General features: G+C 36.9%; 1 protein-coding gene across 11 annotated transcripts in view; it reads right to left on the bottom strand.

Annotated features, from left to right (window-relative positions):
• Window positions 1–24,548, bottom strand: part of ATG10 (autophagy related 10) — a 293,531-nt gene that overhangs the window by 60,604 nt on the left and 208,379 nt on the right. For all 11 annotated transcript variants that reach the window (XM_054488329.2, XM_054488323.2, XM_054488326.2 and 8 more), the window contains one exon: window positions 16,092–16,189. In XM_054488329.2, coding sequence (XP_054344304.1) covers window positions 16,092–16,189 — 98 coding nt within the window. The remainder of the gene's footprint in view (window positions 1–16,091; window positions 16,190–24,548) is intronic.

The following is a 24,548-nucleotide window of genomic DNA, read 5'->3' as shown; positions in this document are numbered from 1 at the left end:
GTGGGATCTAAGCACTATTTTTATTCAATCACTCAACAGAATAATTTTAGCAGATAAAAAGGCCTGGCCACACTGATCTCAGTTAAGATCAAAAGACTTTTTTTTTTCTGAGCAACTTTTAAGAAACAAAATGGACTTGTATATTCCTGATAACTCTCTTAAAATATACACCTGTTGAATCAGGAATATTTAAGTTCATATCTTAATACTAAAATTCCCTTTGTCCAAACATGAGTCAGTGTCAGTTGCCTGCCTTTAACTTGACAATCTTTCAAATAACATCCAGGCAATGTGCCCTCTAGCTCAGCCATTTACAAACATTTTAAAGCAGCAGAACACTTTTCTGCAAATAAGACCTCTTAAGATACCATAAAACAGAAGAAAATTGAGGTACTCTGATTGAAGTAAGGTAGAGGGCTCCAAAGACCCACCTATTTTACCTGGCTACTTCCAAATGTGTCCCTTTTCCCACACACACACCCTAACACACACAAATAATAGTTCCAATGTGTCTTCACTCACATACAGGGCTTTCCTGAACCCAGTATGAAATGCAAGTTAGTTGACACAATAATTTCATGAGACAGGAGTACAAGAAATGATGATTTTATTAAAGCTTCATCAGCAGAAGAAAGACCTATTGTGAGACAATTTGTTCCCCCATGGTCCACAGCTGTGGGGACAGCCTTGATAAATAGGGAAAACATTTCACCAAACTTGTGTAAAGTTAAGACTTAATTCTCCTAAAGCAAAGTCCAAGGAGAACTGTCATTTGCATATCCAAGAAACTATCACTGTTGATCATTTAGCCTTTCTATTCTTTATCATTCGATAAAGCAACTGACGTCAAACACGCTTGTGAAGAAATTGAAATTAATTTTTTTATGTAAAAAATAATTTGATTTTGCTGTTTATTTCTACCAATGAGATAGACTTCGGCAAATCAAAAGTGATTACTTTATAGAACTCACCCTTAAACTTATTTTCTCCTTTAACAGTTGCTTGCAATCCTTTAACAGCTGCTTGCAATTAATTTGATCGCATGAAGACCTTTAAGTAGAGGTAGGGGAAGGAAAGCTGTAAAAACCTTTACGTGGATTACCCTATGCGACCTTCTACAGTCTAAGGCTTTGCCTTGTTCTGACTATCCTCTAGTAGAGGTTTTACCCTAGCTGTATATGAACAAGTTTAAATTTGAAAAACCCAAACTGCCGTGTGAGGCTGTGAAGGACAGATCACTGCAATCTCAGTTATTAAAGATGATTTCAATAGGGCTAGGGATGGAGACAGGAGAGAAAATCTGTCAGAAAACGAGCCTATTGATGAGAGGAAGCTACTTAGACATGTATTCAATTTAACTCCTTTCACCAACAAGTGGTTTAAAAAATTGAGTACAATATTGACACTATCCAATTCTAGATGAACTGTAGGACATACTAAGATACATCTGTATTTCAATGGGAAGCTGTAGGTTTAGCTACAGGCCCAATAACAACTTTAGATTGTAGAATGCAACTGCTAATGGCATGGCTGGGGGAGAAGCACTATGGAGGCAGATTCTCACTGAGGCCCAGATGGGCTATTCTCCTGCCATTGTAGCCTTGGGACATACCTATTGTGATCTGCCAACCCCACCTCATAGTAAACAGCATATCCAACTAATCATCTAAAGCTGAAGGTCTCTCCTGAGGAAGAAATTTTACTACCAGAGAATTCAGTTTTTTAAGTCTTCTTTTGAATGAAAATGACACAATTCATTATGTAGGTAAGTAAATGTACTAAGTATACTATGTCAGCTTTCTCCTCAATAAGCTGTAAGCCTCAGCCTGTGAATGCACTGCTGTAGGAAACCTGAAGCTCAACAATTCTATTGACCAGCAGTGCTTTATTTTATATAGAATAGAAATTGTGTCCACTGCTTTTCCTTTCCATGATATTTATGGATTAATGATAATAGATATTCATAGTATCAACTATGTGCCCCACAATGCTAAGCAAATAACATGCACTAACTCACATAATTCTCATAACAACCCACTGGAATCATCCTTATAATATTCCTTATGTAGAAATAATTTCCTATTTTGCAGATGAGGAAGGTGAAACACCTAATAACTGTCCTCGGTCACACTGCTAATAAGTAGAAGAACCTGAGTAAGAACCCAAGTGTTTCTGACTCCAGAGCCCAACCACTAACCTGTTGAAGAAACTCTCTTTGGGTCAAGCTATATAATATGGTATCAGTCAATGTTCAGTTGCAAAAACCAGAATCTACTCTCTATTTGAAGCTCTCTGGCTAGTTGAATAGGGAGAGAGGACTGAATAAACAAATTCTAGATGACTTTCCAGGAAAAATTCCTGAAGCAATCCTGCAGAACTGAACACCATCCAACCTACCGCCTCTTCTCAGGTCACGAATCTGTCATTCTAGAATCACATCCCCACTCTAGTGAACAAAAACCTGACCCTATGTGGCCACCTCCAGAGCCACAGCACACCTGCTACAACTCCCACCAGCAAAATGGATGCCCCGTCCTCTGGACAATGAAGCCTCTGTCAAGGTCACGTAGACAACCTCCATGCCAGAAATGCTTCTGACAAGAGCAGTTTCCACATGCTTCTGCCTTCCAAATCCTGCACAAATGCATCTACTATGATATTCCTGAACCAAATTCAGGCCCCTATTTGAGACGTGTGAAAACTGTGTATTAGCTTTCCAGTGTCTGCAGTACAGGAAGGGCATGAGAAGAAGGGCAGATTGGAAGTTGAGTTTTAATCCACTACAGTTATTACAAGTTCCAAGGATTTGGATGTCCTGACGAGTCCTAGGGGACTCCTGATTAGGGCTGCGATAGTTTGTGTGTCTGGGGAAAGAGTCCAGAGCTTTCCTGATATTCTCAAAAGGGGTTCATGACCTAAAACTTGATCAGTTCTGCTTTAAAATAATATAATACCATTTTGAGAATAAGATTGTTATTGTGGGAGAAAGTAAAACATAATGGTTAAAGACGTGAGCTCCCTAGTATGGCATCTGAGTTCTAAGTCCAGTTCTCTTACTTAGATGTTTGACCTTTAACATGTTACTTAATCTTTTTGTGTCTCAGTTTCCCCTTCTCTAAAGTGTGGAGAATAGTATCAACCTCATAAGGGTGTTCAAAGACTAAGTGAAAGAATATGTGTGAAGTAGTATTTCCGTGCTTAAAAGAGCAGATCTTAAGGGCTTCCATGGAGTTCTGCTCAACCATTTATGCAAATCTAATGAATTTTACAAAGAAAAGCCCAGCTCTGCTGGCAGGTACTCCTACAGACCAACTCTGGACAGCAGAAACAATGTTCAGCTTTGGCAAGAATATAAATCAGACCCTTTAATTCCGACAGTATGTCAACTACTCCAGTGTCTAAAATGTATGTGCCAATCAATTGCAAGAAAAACCTACATTTCAGCTATTTATCAGTAACTTCAGTGTTAAGTTGATTGATCCATGACTCCAATCAAAAGCCTGGTTGACATCAGACTGTAACACATTAAGAAGAATGATTATGACCAATATCAGTGAGCACTTTGAGAAATGAGTACTCTAAGACACTGCTGGCGTCTTAGAATTAGTACATCTTTTCTGAGATTGATATGGGAATATCTAATAAAACCTTTAAAATGTGAATACTCATTGACTCACCAATTCCACTTCTAAGAATTTATTCCAAATAATATTTGACAATTGCATCAATTATATATACAAGGATGTTCACTTAGAAACTTGTTTATAATACACATTTTTTAAAAACTCAGTGTTCACAACATAAAATTGGTTAAAACAATTACGGCCTTACCTTACAATGGAATTCTCCCCATTTTTTTTTTTTTTTTTTTTTTTTTTGAGACGGAGTCTCACTCTGTTGCCCAGGCTGGAGTGCAGTGGCGCGATCTCGGCTCACTGCAAGCTCTGCCTCCTCCCGGGTTCACATCATTCTCCTGCCTCAGCCTCCTGAGTAGCTGGCACTACAGGCACCCGCCACCACGCCCAGCTAATTTTTGTATTTTTAGTAGAGACGGGGTTTCACCATGTTGGCCAGGATGGTCTCGATCTCTTGACCTCGTGATCCGCCCACCTCGGCCTCCCAAAGTGCTAGGATTACAGGCATGAGCCACTGTGCCTTGCCGGAATTCTACACAACTATTAAAGGGAAAATGAAGATGTATTTAAATATTGGGATGCAAAAATGTCTGTGATGTAAATTTCAAAATAAAAGGGTGCATAGTATGATTCATTTGCATGTGTATTTTTATATATAATATATATGAATATACATTATAGATAAAGCTATATATAAACTTCTGGAAAGCTATGCACTGAAAGGTTAACAGTGGTAACTTTTAACATTTGGGATTATGAATAATTCTTCTTTATGATATTTTGTATTTTATTTAAAATTTTCAGTATATATTATTTTTTCAATCAGAAAAAATGATTATAAAGAATTTTAAGCCCAGATCATACCACTTTTATTTGAAGACAGTGCAAAATATGTACTGAGATGCTCAGATCCATACAGAATCTCTAAGCTCTTTCTTTGCATCTTGTTATCAATACAAGAATAGGCAAACTCAAATGCTTTTTGAAGACAGGCAGGCAAAGTAAATAAGTGAAATAGACAGTAAGAGGAAATAGGGAGAGGAGGTGACCATGATTAACTATGGAGCAAGTATTCAGTCTAAAGTTATTCAAATTAAAAAACGGCCAGGTGCAGTGGCTCATGCCTGTAATCCCAGCACTTTGGGAGGCCAAGGCAGATGGATCATTTGAGGTCAGGAGTTCAAGACCAGCCTGGCCAACATGGTGAAACCCCATCTCTACTAAAAATACAAAAATTAGCTGGGTTGTAGTGGTGCATGCCTGTAATCCCAGCTACCCGAGAGGCTGAGGCAGGAGAATCGCTTGAGCCCAGAAGGCGGTGGTTACAGTCAGCCAAGATCGCGCCACTGCACTCCAGTCTCAACGACAGAGTGAGACCCTATCTCCAAAAAAAAACAAAAAACAAAAAGAAAGTTAAAAAACATTTCAAAACACTTAAAATAACATCTGTAGGCTGAATTTGAACAGTAAGCTGCCAGTAAAGACTTTAACAGTATAAACCTACACACACAGAGTACATTAGTATAACACTCTCACACAACTACAACTGAGCATCACCCTCTCCCCATCTCCTGGAATTGGTTTAAGTGGTATCTATAAAGAAGACTATTTTTCCATAGTTGTGAAATGATCGATCTAGAATTTAATACAAGAAAAACTCTGTCTCTCCTGATAATCTTGTCTGTTTCCTTCTGTAACAGAATGAAAGCAATGTATTTAATTGGCTTTCCCTTTTTGTTATTTGTTATTTTAGAAAGCTCAAAATCTTTCCTTAGCTTATGTTTTCTATTAAAACTGTCTTTTCCCATCCATCATTTAGTTATTATTCACTTGCTTTGATGGTTATAGTATATGTATGTATTATTAGCATATTAGAATGTATGTATACAAACCACTTGAAATAGTTTTGGAATTCAGATTGGACAAAGGGAAGTAACACTGCATTAATGTACTGAAAAAAATAACATCAGCTTACAAAAAAATGTAACTGGCACAAATACTTTATATATTCTGGTATTATCTCTATTTATTGACCAACTTTTTAACTAAAAAATACAGGCTGCAAGTGTAATATGGAGAATTTTGCAGCTGACATGGGAGAGAACCAGAGAGAATGACAAGTAAGAAGAGAAGCTGAAGGGAGTAGAAAATGGGAAGAAAATAATGTGCAATAACTGCATGGTGGAATTATGTGTATACAGGAACTATTGTACAAAAAAATAAGATAAAACAAATAGCATCTTTCTGAGGTAGCATATACTCCTTACTAAGGACTCAAAACATACGCGGGTAAGTGTAGCAGCAGAGCCTGTGTTCCATTTCCCCTCCAGGTCCTGTGCCTGCCTCTGGTCCTCATCCCCAGCCCCCGGGCCTCTCCACCTGCTCCAAGCTATTGCTTTACTGTGTACCTGCCATTAACCTCTTTCTCAAAAACTGGAAATAAGAATATAAATATTCCTCAGACTTGAAGTTTGGGGACTAAGATGTTTATTAAAAATTAATAATTGATGGTAGGTAATTATCAAAATGAAATGTGCTAAGATGAATAATATTAAAATTAATCATTCAATATTTTAAATGGTATTTTATTTTTGTATTGATAAGCTGTTCCTTTTTAAGAAATAGTAATTCCAGGGATCAATGAAATGCTGGGAGATTCTTTAAAAGAAGGCCTTTGTATACATTCAAAGCACATGCTGAGTCAAAAGTGTAACTTTGATGGTAAAAAGCTAAGCAATATTCTGCTCAACAGATGTACACATAACAAAGAACATTAACCAGCCTCTTGTTTTTATTATGTAGTGAAATAAACTTCAACTTAAAGAGGTAATAAGACCGAAATCCAGCATCCTGGTTATTTATAAGAAATATATCCTGTTTAGCTATATATATTAAGCTCCCATTAAAATGGGATAAAACATCTTAGAAATCAATACAACAGGAATCCAACAATAAATCAACTCCCATTTTATTTAGATTAAACACTTAATGAGAGGTTAATGGTCAGAAAATTTTAGAAAGTAAAAGCTGGATGAGAAAGCACTGTTATACCAATGCCTAAATAGCATTCAATATGCATTTAGGACTTTCCACAAACACTCCAAGGTGTAAAGCCAAAAAAGTTTTAAGAAAAATAAGTCACTGGCCAGGTGTGGTGGCTCATGCCTGTAATCCCAGCACTTTGGGGGGCCGAGGTGGGTGGATCACCTGAGGTCAGGAGTTCGAAACCAGCCTGATCAACATGGTGAAACCCCGTCTCTACTGAAAATACAAAAATTAGCCAGGCGTGGTGACGGGCGCCTGCGATCTCAGCTACTTGGGAGGCTGAGGCAGGAGAATCACTTGAACCCCCGGGAAGCAGAGGTTGCAGTGAGCAGAGATCGCGCCACTGCACTCCAGCCTGGGCAACAAGAGCGAAACACAGTTTCAAAAAAAAAGAAAGAAAATAAATTACTTAGTGAAAGATAGTGAGAAAGAAGTTTCATATGCCTTTTTTTTTTTTTTTTTTTTTTTAAGACAGTCTCACTCTGTTGCCCAGGCTGCCAGGCTGCCAGGCTGGAGTATAGTGGCATGATCTCTGCTCACTGCAACCTCTGCTTCCCGACGGTTCAAGTGATTCTCCTGCCTCACCCTCCTGAGTAGCTGAGATTACAGGCGCCCGCCACCATATCTGGCTAATTTTTGTATTTTTAGTAGAGACAGGGTTTCCCCATGTTGGCCAGGCTGGTCTCAAACTCCTGACCTCAAGTGATCTACCTGCCTTGGCCTCCCAAAGTGCTGGGATTACAATTACAGGTGTAAGCCACCATGCCTGGCCCATATGCCTTTTTTTTAAAGGTGAGATTTCTGGACACTTCTGGTAAAAATCAGTTACACCCAAATAATCTTTTTTTTTTTTTTTTTTTTTTAAGAGATGGGGTCTTGTTATGTTACCCAGGCTAGCCTCAAACTCCTAGGCTCAAGCAATCCTCCTACCTCGGCCTCCTGAGTAGTTGTGATTGCAGGTATGAGCCACCATGCCTGGCCATTCTTCATATATTTCTTAATGTAGGGAAAGTCTAAGGAACAAACAGAATTCATTAAAATGTGCTTTTGTTTCCCCAAACAGGAAAAGCACAATGGAGTATGAATGACAGTAAACATTTTCGAATGGATAAAAAAACGAATATTGGCTGGGCGCGGTGGCTCACGCCTGTAATCCCAGCACTTTGGGAGGCCAAGGCTGGCGGATCACTCGAGGTCAAGAATTCAAGACCAGCCAGGCTAATGGGGAGAAACCTTTTCTCTACTAAAAATACACGCATGGTGGCGCATGACTATAATCACAGCTACTTGGGAAGCTGAGGCACAAGAATCACTTGACCCAGGAGGTGAGGGTTGCAGTGAGCCGAGATCATGTCACCGCACTCCAGCCTGGGTGACAGAGCAAGACTCTGTCTGAAAAAAAAAAAAAAATGAATATGGAAAGTATCCTGACCATGTATGGTACCCATAGCATCAACATTTAATAAACATTGAAAGTCACAATGCATGTAGAGACTGATAATCTAAAAATAATTGCTAGTAGAGACAGAGACAAACAGAATTGTCATTATTACTCTAAGATACCAAAGTAAGGATATAACAAAGAGAGTATATCTCACATTCCTGAGACAATAAAGTGTGGCAGAATCACTGAATACTGCTAAAACATAGGAAGGTTTCTACAAAAAGCCTGCAAGGTAGATACATTTACTGTGCTGCCATAAACCTGCCTCCTAAATGACTTATTAATACCCACAGCTAATACCTAGAAACTCAGATTCAATAAATTAGCAGCAAATTACAGAGAAAACAATCACATGATATCTGTAGTCCCATTTAAATAAAGCTCCACCATGAAAGAGGCCTGCAAAGGAAACTGGCAGTGATTCTGAAGCAGCAGCAGCAATCCATAAAGGCTTTTAATTTTCTCGTCATTTAAGAATTAAACCACTTCCAGTTCACACAGATACTACCAGGTGCACTAAATTGATGTCATTATCAACCATCAGGAAATACCCACCGAGACCTATACCAACACTGAGAAGTTTTGTTAAACAGCTGTGTGTTTTAATTGATTTGTATTATTTAAAATAGAAACAGTTAAAAGTCAGTTATCAGATGTTCCGTAAAAGAGATGCCTAAAGACTCCAGGGAGACTGAGTTTAGAAGAAAGCCAATCACTGGAACTTCACTTGAGCACTTAAGATTATTACTAGAGGAAGCACAATTAAATCATCAGTTTATCAGCCATCATTATAAATCACCAGGCAACATATCAAGCTTCATTATTTAAGAATCCTTAACCAGTGACTTCCTGCATCACTGAGAGTCAAAAGCAATCTATTCACCAAAGGAGTATGTTTTTTTTGTTGTGTTTTTATTTTCATTTTTTTTACCCTGAGAAATTTATCATGGAAACATAATGAAACCCACTAAAATTAATTGTCATGTTTTTGCATGTTTTAGGCATTCCAAAGTCTTCAAAAGGAACTCAGTGGTATTTGGGACATGCAAAATGTGTGCTGCACAGGCTTCTCCTATTCCACTCTGTACAAACATTTAAACTTACTCTTATGTAGCATTAAATACTTGCATGGTAGGATCAAATGAGGAAAATAATCCACGAGTTTCTTCCCACTTTTATCCATCCAACCCCATTCATTCACTTGTACTTTCCTTTCCCAGACATATGGAATCAGAAAATAAAGAACCTCCAAAGTTTTGGTTTCCAAATTTAAGCACATAGTTCAAGTGTTAGAAAGAATATATTTAAAAGGAGATAAGATACAGATTGAGTTTCATATACAACTCTCTCTCCTCAGAGCTGGGAAGGAAAGCAGGGGCTTGGAGAGAGGCAATTTTGAAAAGGCCATTTCCAAAGAGGGGCATGTGTATGTGCATGTGCTCATGTGTGTGCATATACATGCATACAAAATGACACAACACAATAGAATCTCTTGGGGTTTGGAAATTTGAGAATAGAGAGGATATGGTTCTAGTACACGGTAGGTTTCATGAAGAAAAGTCCCTTCCATCATCATCATTATATTTAGGCAGCTGTAAAACAGGAGGGGCAGCCAGACTTTTCTGAGCATAGAAGGACTGCAGACAGCCACCTGATGTTTCTGCAGCCCTGTTGCGGCAGCAGAAAAGAGTGAGGTGTAGCAGGGCTGACTTATTCATTAGACAGAGTAGGCATAGTGCCTGGGGTCTACAACACCTTTAGGAATCCGTGAAAATATTTTAATTGCTTTTTAAAAAATTAAATAATAAACTTGTAGGTCAAAGAAAGTATTTTAATATATAGTATGAATACAGTCATCTCTCTAATAATGCAGCTATAAAATATAATTTTAATACCTTTTTATGGAGAAAGGAGTCCGTGAAGGTAAATGTGTCTAAGGCCCACAAAAGGCAGGATGTGGTCCTAGAAAGCAAAGGTTTGATGAGAGAGACAGCGAGGGTGAGAGAGAGGAGGAGAAAGAGGCAGCACAGACCTGAAACAGAGCCCCTGGGGTAGATATTATTAGTTAGGGTCCAGAAGTTTAGTATCAATTCCAGGGTGGGAAGGGGGGGATCCTAAATTTGGCATAGCTTAATCTTCAATGGCTGAGAAAATCACTGAAATAACTATATTTACCTGGAAAAAGTAATAATGATTATGATTATAATAATTACATAATACATTTACTACCTATTATGTGCTAGGCAATGTACAACGTATTTTATATATATTGATTCATTTAGTCTTCCCATTCGCTCTGTGTAGATGCTACTGTTACCTCTAATGGAAAATCAAACTAAGACACAGAATCTTTGTAATTTAACCAAGATCATGCAGCTAGTAAGTGGTGGCATACAGAGTCAAATCCACTCTCTCTGGCTCCAACACCCAGACAAAGGCACTACCATTTCCCAAAGGAACCAGTTCTCCTTGGCTGACTCCAACAAGTCTGGGCAGGAATCGCACAACATGCATGTGCAACCACTTGTCATACCACTAAACAAGGAAGCCATCAAAGCCACATGGGTTGTATCAAAATGACTCAGGAGCCAATGTCTTTGGCCAGACTTCCACTGGCTAAAGATGAGGTAAACTGCACATCAATAAAGATAACCACTACTATGAACGGACACATACAAAACATTTATGAATCCATAAAGACATATTTTTTAAGGTTCTTGGTTACCTTTGGAGGATACTAGAGAACCAACTCATTATCTTGAAAGCTAGCTCACAAAGCGATAGAATCAAGCATTTATCCTGCCCTTCCTAATCAAAGCATACCTCAGGTAAGTAAGATGGAGAGAGAAACTTTGTCATTATAGAAGTAGTCCAACTAATAAATAATGAATGATAGAATTAGAACATCACCATCTTGCAACCACTAATGAATTAATGGGTCTAGGCAATAATCATTGATGGCTGCTAACATCACAAAAAAGAGGGATAACCAGACATAATGTCCCCCTGATGGCATACTCAGAAACAACCATGAAGTATTCTTGCCAAAAAATCGAGCCTGAATTTGATCAAGCCTCAAGATCTAACTATCTGTTTATAAAAAAATACAGGGAGGAACATACTAAACACCACAGAAATACAATTAGAAAAAAAAAAATCAAGACGGCAAAACACTACAGAACAAACAACCTGTTTCTTCAACAAAAAATTACCAGGAAAAAAAAGAGATGGAGGAATGAGAATCTGTAAGATTCCAAAAGTCTTAAGATATGTTAACTATTTTAATGTGTAAACCTTATTTTGGATCCTGATATAAACAAACTATAAAAAAAGAACTTGGGAAATTTAAACATTAATTGCTTATTTAATGATATTAAGAAATTATTAATAATTTTATTTGTGATAATAGAATTGTGGTTATGTTTTTTTTTGAGTCCTTACCTTTTTTAATTAAATATTTTATTTTGAGATAATTGTAGATTCATGTTTAGTTGTAAGAAATTCTACAAAGAGGTCAGGTGCAGTGATTCATGCCCGTAATCTCATCACTTTGAAAGGCCAAGGCAGGAGGATCACTTGAGGCCAGAAGTTCAAGACCAGCCTGGGGAACACAGTAAGACCCCCATCTCTACTTTAAACATAAAAATTTTAAAAAATGATACAAAAGGATATCTTATATCCTTTATCCAGTTTCCCCCAATGGTAACATCTTGAAAGACTATAGTACAATATCACAAACAAGATACTGATGCTGATTCAGTGAAGATCCAGAACATTTCCACTGCCATAAGGTTCCCTCATATTGCCTTTAATAGCCACAGCCATTTCCCTCCCATTCACACTCCCTATCACCTGGCAACCACAAATCTGTTCTTCAGTCCATGATTTTGTCATTTCAAAAATGTTATAGAAATGGAATCAAACACTCTGCAACTTCTGGGATTGCCTTTTTGCACTCAGCATAATTCTCTGAAGATTCATCCAGGTTGCTGAGTATATCAATAATTGGTCCCTTTTTATTGCTGAGTAGTATTCCATGGTAATGGTATGCTACTCTCTGTTTAACCATCTATCCACTGAAGACACCTGGGTTTTTTTCCATTTTGAGCTATTATAAATAAAACTGATATGAACATTCATGTAGAACTCTTATCTTTTAAAAATACTTACTTAAATATGTAGGGATGAAATAAAATGATGCTAGGAATTGCTTCAAAAAAGTTCCTAACTGTATGAGACATGGAAAAAAACAAACTCTTCATCTAATAAGCACATTACACAATTATCTCTACTTTTGTATGTGTTTAAAATTTTCCATAATATAAAGTTCAAAAAAAGAATCCAGTAAGAAAAAATTACTTATCTGACCACTATACACCCCTGCACATAAACACACATACCTTAAAGTGAAATTGAAGGTACCCATTTTTATTTTGTGAATTTAGGCCATGCCAAGATCACAGGAATTCCTTTCTTAAAACATAGAGCCAACACCTTCCAGTGATCATTATTGTAACACTCACTATAACAATTAAGGCAGATCCAACCTAAGTATCTGTTAACTTTCTTTCAGAAGTTTTTTTATTAGGCTACAGGGTTGATATAATAGGTAGTCTGTAATGTTGGACAAAAGCAAGTAAGTAATCACCATAATCAAATGTATGAAATTTATGAGTGGCTTATCTTCAAAAGAGGGGGTTTACATCTGACATGAATAGGTCCTTATCATCAAGACAAATGCTGAAAGAACAGAAGTGTGATTACTAAAGATGAAGACCAACAAACTATATGAGCACAATCAGGCCTGAAAATGAAGTGAAATGCATTTTATATTACGCAAAGGCTGCTTTTGTTTTTAAGCCACTCTGGAGGACAGCATATTATTATCATGTTCAGTCCGCAATCTAATGATTCCTTAGTATAATTCTGCAAAACAGTGCCTACTATTCAACACCACCAATATTCTATCAGCCCATTCTTCCCTGGTGCTGTATCATCTTCTCCCCCTCCATCTCACTGAGGATACCTTGTTTTTTCTTTGTATGTGGTACTAAAAAATGAAGACCCATTCTCCCAAAGATCTCAAGCAAAGAAGAGGATATAAATACCAACCCATTAACCAATCTGGGATTAAAAGCCAAGATCTCCAAAGGAAATATTCATGATGATTTTCAAATGCCAAGTAGTGCAAAGGCTACAAATGAGTTTCCCCTACTTGGTCTGTAATGCCTCGACATGCACTGTGATGAGCAATTTTAAAGCTTAAATAAACATTGTTATTAGAAGTAGGATATCTGTTCACAGATCAAATCCCAATAAGATCAATTCCAAAGGACCACCTAAGTTTTATAGTTGTGTTGTAGTGTGGTTATATCAAATATCCCTCCTATTAAGTGAGCCCCAGCCTTGGTATTAGAAAGAGTAATGCTTGTTGTGATAGGATTTGATCTGTAATACCATACTATGATAGGGAGGAAAAAGATGGTACACTAATAGGCTGTGTGACAGTGAAATAACTATAAAATGAAAGACATTAGTCAATTCTATTAAAAACAATCTATATACGGATTGGTTCAGTGGTGAGTTTAACAATGTAAGAGTTCTATCAATAAAAAGAAATCTATGGCAACATTGTATCAAAATCTTCTTCTTATGTCATGGGTCAGAACCAAGACATGTGGAATTAAAATATAAAATATCATAGACCACTAGAAATTGTGCTATATACAGGCCTGCATTAAGGAGATTAATTATCTGCTAGAGACAGAAAAGGAAAATGGTAAGAACCAGATTCAAGAGTATAATGGAATTGAGAAAGAGTTGATAAATGGGTGTAAAGTTAAATACACATATATTTTTGAATATTTTTTTCCTCTAACTTTTGCCATCTATCTTGACTCCTACAACCAAACATTTTCTGGGTCTTGTGGATAAGGACTCTACAATACAAATTTTTGTACAGTTTGTGGCCATTGACAAGACACTAGAAGTTGGAACTCTTAGGACTCATCTTGACATATTTAAAGGTTAATCCAAAATAGTTTGTATAAAATAAAATGTTTTTGCCAAATCTTTAGGGTTGGTTTTCTCATATTTCACATTATCCTTCTTCATAGCACCACCAATGCCTGGTATACAGATTTGGATTTCATAGGGGCAATTTTTCTGAGTTGAAGTGGTTTCAGAGAAGGGAATGTATGAGAGGACAGATAGTAACAGGTAATGCATACAGAAAAATGAGGGAAGGCATTAGATCTAGAAAAGATCCCAAGAACAAACTGCACAAGAGGAGTATAGAGAGATGAATAACCATATTTGGCAAGAGCTGTGTAGAGCGGAGGAGTAGAAGATAAACCTAGAAGAGCAGGTTGGAACCAGGGAGTGGCAACCTCTGATGCCCAGGCAAAGCATTTAGACCACATCCCATAGGCCCTCGGAGAACTATTGCAGGTTTGAGCACAGGTAAGTAAGCACAGCGGTGGTTAAAAAGATATGACTACAGGTAAGGGGCAGAGAGGAAAGGAGCAGAAGACCACAGATAAGAGGCTTTACTAATTGTTCCACATGAGGTCAGAGGGCTTGATCTAGGAGGGTGACAGTGGGAAGAGAAAAGATTAATCTGAGGGGTAGTGTGAAAGATACAAATACCTAAAGCTAGTTTTGTCCTCAGTTAAAACCTAGAAAATGGTCATTGTTAAAGAACCACCTACAAGATGCTAAGGATTCTTATGTCGATTGGGAGGTAAACTGTCATTATGATCAAACACATAAGAGGGCATAAAAATTCTAATAACTGATAAAGTCATTTTTAAAGGAAGCTTTCATTAAGCTGAACAGAAGCTTGGAAAAAATAATATTTTTGATATAAGTAAAAATTATTTTTAAGGAGATCATGATTGGTTGCAAGGTGATGAGTACTTTTAAATTTCCAAAATAACTACTGATTTTAGCAAGGCAGTAATGACTTATATGATTGACAGATCCATTTTCTTTACTTTTGCAAATCTACTTTTTATATCTACTTTTGCAGATCTATTTTCTCTACTTTTGCAAATCACTATTACAACCATATTATTAATCAAAAGCTCTTCCTTTTGCAAATGTATTTATGAGTAAAACTGTAAAACAGTGTAGATTATATAAGCCAAATCATCTATTTCTTAATATATAAGCCAACTTAGTTTCTATTTTCATTTGCTTAATACATTTTTATTGAGCACATACTACATGATAAGTACTGTGCTGGTGCTGCATGTACAATGAAGAATAAAAGAGACATGGTCTGCCTATATGAGAGCTCACAGTACAGACAGTCCCAGACTTAGGATGGTCCAGCTTAACAATTTTTAGACTTTATCATGGTGCAAAAGTGATACATATTCAAGAGAAACCATATTTTGATACCTATACAACCATTCTGTTTTTCACTTTCAATCAAGTATTCAATAAATTGCATGAAGCTATTCAATATTTTATGATAAAATAGGCTTTGTGTTAGATGATTTTGTCCAACTGTAGGCTAATGTAAGTGTCCCAAGCACATTTAAGGTAGGTTAGGCTAAGCTTTGATGTTTCGTAGATTAGGTGTATTAAATGCATTTTCTACTTAAGATATTTTCAACTTACGATGGGTTTATCAGGATGTATCCCCATTGTAAGTCAAGGAGTATCTGTATAGTGGAAAAGACAGACATCAATTTTTTTAAATCATCCTAATATGTAATTTAAAATTCGAATAAGCATTCTAAAGGATAATTATAGGGCACTCTGAGAGCTTATAATAGAGTGGCTAAACCAAGACTGGGTCTGGGAAGGTTTTTTTTAAGGCAACTGTCTTTGAGGTGAAATATGTAAAGATATAGACGAGTGAAATAGGGAAAAGAGTTGGAGAGGGAACTAGAAGCAAAGATGAGCAGAGGGAAAGAATACAATAACATGCATACAATAAAATGACAATACTCTCCGACCTGTTGTGTAATAGTGTCCCATGGTCCCTGTAGCAGTCGCGTCTTATAGCACTCATGAACTCCTTCCCATATGTCCTTCAGAGTTAAAGGTCTCCCATCTGTGAAAGTGCATGGTAAAGACTGAGTTAGTAATTCATGTGACACAATGGTGCTTGGTGTCAATCTAAAACTCCTGGAAGAATATCATGACTTTTAGAAAGATCTTCAGTGCCCATGCTATTTATATATCAAGAGAGTGCTATATGAATTACTATTTTCTTCCTGAGGGAAATTTAAACATTCAAGCTTCTCAGCTTTGTATCCATCTAGCATTTAAATTATCTGCTCATTCATTGCCTCTAGGAATTTTACAAAATAAATAAAATCCAAATGTGTTTTAGAGAGAACTGACAGATGCAAGCACAGGCAAAGGAACCAACAGACTCCCATATTCATAAAGGTGCACCATGAATACTCTGAATCCTTCATACTTCCTCTAGTCCTTAAAACAAAGAAGCTATACATATGCATCTTTCACATTCTCATGGAGTATCTGTAATGTCCAAATCGCTCCATCAGGTACCATGGAGAATAGAGAGAAGAAAAACATGCAATTTCTCCTAACAAGGAGCCTATCATCTACTGAGGAAACTATGACAAGTATATTACAGTAGAGTGGTCTCTGCCTGAAGAAGACTGAAGCTCACTGATGGTCCAAGGAAGAGAGATATTAACACTTGGTTTCTATGGCAGGTGGAGAAAGGGACTCTTGGGGTGGGAAGGGACAAGAGAACAGGGTTGACATGAAGAGGGCAGTAAAAGCTTTATTGAACAATAATGCTCTTTTTCTTCAAGTTGTTTCAATTATCCCTCTGTATCCACCCAAACAATGTATTTTACAAAGACCACTATGGCACTCACATTATATACAAGGTTAAGTAAAGTGGAAAAATAGGTATCTAAGTTCCGAAAAGAAAGCAGAAAGAAGAAGTCACCTAAAGATTTCAAAGCATACACTACTGGAAAGAAGGTGTCTTAATGCTAGAATCCAATATAACTTGATCCATTCAGAGCTATAAGGCCCTCAAGACTTATGGGAGTGCTCTTTTGGGCTAATGGATGATATCACTTAAAGATATTTCACATAGCAATATACTGAATATTTAGACCAAAGAAGTATTTGGTCATCAAGGGCAACAAAGCATAAGGAACATAATCTACTCAAGAGCTCCAAAAATCACTGTATTAAGACTTTCAAGTATAAGTAGAAATGTATGATGTTGGGGGGAAAAGCACTAGATTTGGAATCTGGACTAAGTTTCAAATCCTGGTGTTGGCACTTACTCTCCATGTGAGTGCAAATTATTTTGCTTTTAACTTTACCTGCAAAATGAGAATAATGATCCTTTCTGGGTATTGTTCTTTTGAGGCTTACATTAGTGAATGCACCCAGGACTGTGTTAGGCACACAATAAGAGCTCAATAAATATTAGGAATCTCCTCCCAGCCCTCACACAATTATTCCAGTAATTCTCAAACCTAAAAGACTCATTTCTAGACTGTTATTTCTTAGAATTTTCCCATGTTGCTATACCGTGCATATCATCTTTGATATAGTACCATACGAATATCATAAGCAGGGCATTTCTCATGTTTGACCTAAAAAGTTGAACTTTTCCTCAACCTTTATTTTCAATAAATAGCAATAGAATATTTTGATACATTTTCAATAAGTATCTTCATCTTGGCATTTATCTGGCGGCAGGAGACCATTATCTTGTGATAAATAGTCTTATTCCATTGACATTTCCATGTCTGTAAAATGAACAAGATTTATTCATCCAATTAACATTTGAATGTCATGTTTAGCTACAAGTTAAAAACAAGCTGCCTTCAGTATCTGTGTTATATTGTTTTCTGAACACATTTACAGAGTAGGGCCAAACTCTGCTCTTAAGCACTATGCATCTTTGAAATATGCACATGCCATGCATGCATATGTGTGTGTGTGTGTGTGTGTGTGTGTGCGTGTGTCTGTGTGCGCGTGCGTGTGTGTGTGTATTGGTGTGGGAAGAGGCAAATAAGATCTTAAGTACTTTAGTGTCAAATAGTAAACTAATCAAGTTATAGAATGACATGCTTTTAAAATAATTTTTACACATCAAAGTTAGAAGTAATCAAATACCTGTAGTAGGATAACAAAATGTTAGAGCTAGTATAACCACTAATTTTATAAATAGGGCAGCCAAGGTCTTAGGAAATATGTATCTGCCAAAAGTATGCAGCCGGTTCATGACTGAACTGAAGTCTGAATCCAGATCTCAGGACTCACTAGTGCTCTTCCTGCTGGTCCACGCTGCCTCTGAGGGCAGACGCATTGCAAATGCTTTATAAATATTTACTGAGTAAATGATAAATGATGAAAAAATGCCTTCCTTAACTTTATTTCTACTAACATAAAGCTTTTCAGACCTAGAGAAGAATGCTGGGTTTCATATCTGGTAATCAGTAATGATTTTAATTTTATTCCTTAAAGTATTTCAGGCAACAATGTAAGTATGGAGTAAATGGTTTGGATAGAAGTTAATTTTAGAAGTAGATGTTTTATATAATTGGGCACCTACTATATGCCAGGCATCTGTTCCAAGCCTTTGTGATACATCAGTGAGCAAAACAATCATCCTTGTTTTCATGGAGGTTACATTATGCCTTGGGGTGTGTGTGTGTGTGTGTGTGCGTGTGTGTGTGAAAATAAACAATAAACACAATAAACAAGTAAACTGTATATTATCTTAGGAGGTGATACATACTATGGTGAAAAGGAAAAGTAAAGCAGGCTAAGAAGTGCCAGCCAGAGGTGGGTTTGCAATTTTAGACTTTAGTGAGAAAGTAACTTGTGTGCAAACACTGGGAGGCACAGCGTTCCAGGGAGAGGTGCCAACCAGTGGAAAGACCACCAGGGCTGGGTAGGGGATCACTAGCACTACATGCATATCACTAACATTCGTCACTTAAAGACAATGACTAAAAAAAAACACACATAACTTTATCAAGACATAATTCACGTACATAGAATTCACCCATGTGAAGTGTACAATTCAGTTACATTCGTAGAGTTGTGCAATCATCACCTCAATCAACTTTAGAACATTTTCATCACCTTAAACAACAACAACAACAGCTGGCACAGTGGCTCACGCCTGTAATCTCAGCACTTTGGGAGGCCCAGGTGGGAGGATTATTTGAAGTCAGGAGTTTGAGACCAGCCTGGGCAACAAAGTGAGACTCCATCTTTACAAAAATGTGGCTATATAGGGAAGGGTAGAGACAAGAGGCCAGGAAAGCATTTACCTCAGTGGAGTCCTTTAGCTGTAATCCCAATGAGGCCTAGCAAAGCTTTATTTCTTTTTCTTCAGAATAAGCGCTATTTTCTTCTCACCCCAACTTTCTAAACCAACTTGGGTGCTTTTCTGATTGTTGTAACCAGAGCTTTGTTTGAAAAGTAGACTCTTCAAATAAGGAAACCGATGGAAAAATTGGTAACATAACAGTGCAAGTCTGTTATACATCCACAATGATGCAACTGGTTGAGATGGCTTAGACAGTTGTGACCTCCATGAATACCCTCTCCAAACCATGGTCTCCAACTTCCAAAATCTAACCCCCTTAAAAAAACTGAGGAAGGTCAACAAGCAATTATAATACCATTGTTAAAATATCTGCTTCTTCTAGGCCCATAACGGCTATCTCAAGGGCCACTGCAAAGTCTCTTTAGCACCTATCTAAGTTCTGTGTTTGGCACCCCCTGCTGGTGGCATGCTAGGCCTGGTGGGACTACATGTTTTTAAAACAAGCATATCAGGTCTTAAATATTCAAAAGACCACTGTTCCTCAAAACAGTCACCTAGGGAGGTTACCTGACTATTCAGCAAATTCAACCAATATTTATTCCAACAATGCTGTAATTCTGTCAATGGAACTGCCTTTGAACTTTTGAACTGCCGTCAGAGCCAGACAAGTAACTAATTACTTACTTGTCCCAAATAGGTTTAAATCAAAGGAAAAAAATTATACTTATTTTATTCCATATATTTGCTTCCAAATGATTTTGTTGTCGCCAAACAAATTCACCTTTAATGGGTAACCATCTTCCAACTTTTAGCCACAAGCACTGGAAGAAGTTTCAAAACCAGCAGTTCCCAAAATTTGTTGAGTAATCAGAGTATGGTTGGCAAAAGTATATAATTTTGCTTTTCCTCTGTGTCTCTGCAAATCTCTCCAGTTTCTGCTGACCACTTACACTGTAAAAGGTCTGGGTAAATATAGCTTTGTCTCTATGACAACAATGACTTAATGAGGTATGATGTGGTTTCTGTTCCCTAAGCCTTCGTCACTGGTTTGCCTAGTCACAGTTCACACCTTCATCATCAAAGACATACAAAAGGTAGTTTTTGAGATCTTTCATACAAAAACAAAAGATCTAACTTAATCAGCAATATCTTCAAAATCCTGGCATAAATTATTGATATCTAAAATGCATTTAAATATGATCGTGACTCTAATCATTTCAAAAGCAAAATGGATACTTGAGAAATCCCACTGAAACAATTAAACTGGGATATTTATATATGTATAAAGAACTGCATCATATAAACAAAGCAGAAACCTGAAGAATGTTGTACATATCCACTTATTTATGAAAACTGAAGACTCAAAACTTGAAACACGGACATAAATACTTGGTTAAGTACATAAAACACATTATTATGTGCCTGCATGTTCAATTCAAAGTATCTTCAATGAGAAACTTTAAACCATGTTAAGAGAGTCTATTTTTTTACATCTGGCCTCAGTCAGAAGAGACATAAGCATACTCAATCAACAACTCCTTCGTTTCAGATCCAAGATACTCAAACGCACCAATTTTAACATGCTTAGAAATTTCATTAATCACATTGAGGCTGAGTAGCTCAGTAAAATCTCTTGAATACTTGAAAAAGAAGTAGAAGCCAAAATAATTTCAGTGGTAACCTACATAGTGAGCATGGTAAATTGAGGTCATTTATATAACAAGTGTTTATTGAGTGCCTACTATGTGCCTATATCACTTGGAAGGATAATACACATTTAAGCTAATGGAATGTTCTGTCAGTAATCTAAAATGTCAATGACAAAAGAAGAAGAGATATTAGGTGAAAAATAGAATAATTAAAAAGTACAATCTTTAGCAACTGCCAGTAGCATTTAACATTTTCATATAAAATCTCTCAATTGAATAATAACCCACGTGTCAAGTAATCTATATATTACTCAAAATGTGCAGCTTTCTAAATTAAATTTCTCAGGGCTATTAGTTTTCATGAAGCCAATAACAGCATGAGATATTTCACCAGCACTATCTAACTCTAGTGCAAGCATGCTGGAGACACCTTTATCCTTATTGTGCATGGTTTCACTAAAATTTTTTAACTCCTAAAATAAAGACTAGAGAGAGTACAAATAATTCAGAGTAAGTTTAAGAATAATGTTCTGAATGTGGCCATTAGAAATAAAAAGGAAAGAGTGGATTTTTCGCAACAAAAGATGTCATTATTCAATATATTGTCTTCAACAGAGCTTTGAAAGATATAAAAATTCATGTCATACTCCACAGTAAGGCAGAGATGAAGCTCCACCAAAGGAGAAAATTCATTTTTGCTTCAGTGAGAAAATTATATTGTGATATGAAATGAGTGCAATTGTTCATGTACATTCATATCAGCTGCTATACTGGCTAATTCTGTAACTTTTATTTATTCCTATAAGCATTTTAGGACTTTGTATCTTTATTGAGCTCAAGAAATCTAAATGAAATTCCAAAAATATGAACTATGGCAACTTTCTTTTGCTTGCATATAACATCAATTAATTAATTTAACCTATATGGTTCTTAAATTTCAGTTATTCGAATGAAAGTGTCATGCAGTGAAAAATGGGCTATAGAGTTTAAGTCCCAACTCTATAGTTTTCTATGTACCCTTGAATAAATAATTTAACCCCTCTGAGCAGTTTTTGTCTTCACATGAGGGTAATAATATTTCCTACCTTCTAATTTTATTGTGAAGATCTAGATATATAATTTGGCTAGCATGATTGAAAGGCACTAAGTGTCAAGCCCCATTTCCAATATAAGCTCAGGATCCTCGAAACTCTGAAATCAGTATTATTGCTAACTCAATTTTTTTTTTCAGAAGATGAAAGAAAAGAAATGGCAAAATTCAATAACTTGCCCAAGGTCATAACGTTAGTAAGCAGCAGAGCTAGGAATCAGAACCAAAGTTTTCTGACTCTAGACCATGCACTTTTCACCACTACATTATATGTGTTTCTGTGCACAGGAGTTCTTTGTAAAGTGTAAAGTTATACATGCATATTAGTTGTATTGTTCCTGTTGCTACTATTACTAGCGGTCCCCATCAACACTGCCTAACCTATCTGGAATTTTTCCTTTCATGATTTTCTTCCCAAGCCTGGCTCACCCTTTCCCCTAACACTCATGGACAAATCCCATGTCCAGCCAAGGCCTCTCTTGATCACCACAGCTCAAGGTAGTCATAGCTCTCCAAGCCCTGGTGCCTTTTACCTCACTTATGGTCCTTAACATATTCTACTTGTTATAGTGAATTTCAGACCTATCTTGTGTTTCCCTCACTAGACTGTAAGCTCCTTGATGGTATTATCCATTTCTGATTTCCTTTATTTATCTCAGCATTTCGGAAACATATTCATGCCTTATGTATAAATATTTTCAAATGAATGAACAGATGAAAGTTCAACACTATTTCTAGAGTAATTAGCACATTCTAAGAACAACGGCTGAATGATCATAATAAAATTAATTGATTAAATGTTTTACATTTATATTTTTAAAAACCCTCATACTCACATAAATCCATAGCATTAAGCAGATGCAGCTATAGCAGATATGTGATTTCTCAGTATCCAAACACACTTCCAATTTGGGAGATAAATTCCAAAAATCAGTAGGAGGCAGAGCCCCATTTCTACCAGCAAAGCTAAAGGGAGGCAGATCTTCCCTTGCCTTGTCATTCTACCACCTTCAGTTGACTCCACAATCTGCCCTTCAATAAGCATTTTCCTGCTTATCAAATTATTTGCAACCAGGGGCACACATCTAATACAGCACAAACAGATGGTTTAAAAGTCTTGCTTAATAAATATTTTCAAAATTATCAGCTTAAAATGTTATATATTTGTCTAGCAATCTTGAATAGAAAAAATAAACGTTAACATGGTTTTTAATTACACGAGAAAGTTTATGTGTGTTACAATCTATTTTTATGAACATATGCCCAATAGCACATAAAGGAGCAATTATGAATCACCTTATAAACTGTCCACACACAGTGTTAAGAAACATGCAATAATGCAAGTGATGTTATACCCTTCCATTTAAATTAAGTGAATCACTTAACCTAGTAAAGGACACATAAGACCATTTTGATGAACCTCTGAATCAGAAAATGGTCCCAAGGGAAGCAACATTGGGTCCACAAGATACCTGAGACATCAGCCCTGTGATACCACTATTGATCCAGAAATCTGAGAACCATACTACCAGCTGGACATCTACAGCCTAAAGTCTACTGGTTCTAAAGCAGAAGACACTCTGTTTTCTTTCTTTTTTTTTTTTTTTTCCCTGAGACAGAGTCTCGCTCTGTCACTGCAGTGGCGTGATCTCGGCTCACTGCAACCTCTGCCTCCAGGGTTCAAGCAATTTTCCACCTCAGCCGCCCAAGTAGCTGGGAGTACAGGCGCTTGCCACCATGCCTAGCTAATTTTTTTTGTATTTTAGTAGAGACGGGGTTTCACCATGTTGGCCAGGCTGGTCTCGAACTCTTGACCTCAGGTGATCTGCCAGCCTCGGCCTCCCAAATTGCTGGGATTACAGGCATGAGCCACTGCGCCGTGCCAACACTCTATTTTCAATCCTATCCAAAGTATTCTGAGGTTTTGATCCCAAACTCTTGAGATTAATACTCAGCAATTTGTACTCCTGGCTTTCCTCAAACATTATCCCCACATCATGGACATATTACTACTATATTACTCTATACCAGCACTTTGAATACCCTTACTTCCACCATCCAACCTGGTCTCCTTCTCATGGAATGCAGTCTCTGCCTTCTCAAAACAGCACCTAACATATAGACTCAAATACTGCTTTGATGACTTTGAAGGAGCAGAAAAACAATACATGAGTTACAAGTTAGGCAGTGATTTGTTTCAGCATATTTTAAAGAGAGGCTAATGAGATTTGTGTTGTGCACACAGTAGGCACTCATGTATATTTTAATAGGTATTTCAAACAGGGCTCATTTTGCCAATAGTAAGCAAAGAGATGTTTTTTCCATACGGCACAAACATTCACCTAAGAAAGCTAAAATACAATCGCTTACAGGTTAATAAAATTAATGT

Source organism: Pongo pygmaeus, chromosome 4 (assembly GCF_028885625.2).
Source record: "Pongo pygmaeus isolate AG05252 chromosome 4, NHGRI_mPonPyg2-v2.0_pri, whole genome shotgun sequence".
Classification (NCBI taxonomy): domain Eukaryota; kingdom Metazoa; phylum Chordata; class Mammalia; order Primates; family Hominidae; genus Pongo; species Pongo pygmaeus.
Note: the sequence above shows the minus strand (reverse complement) of the source record. Positions and strands in the feature narration are given on the sequence as shown.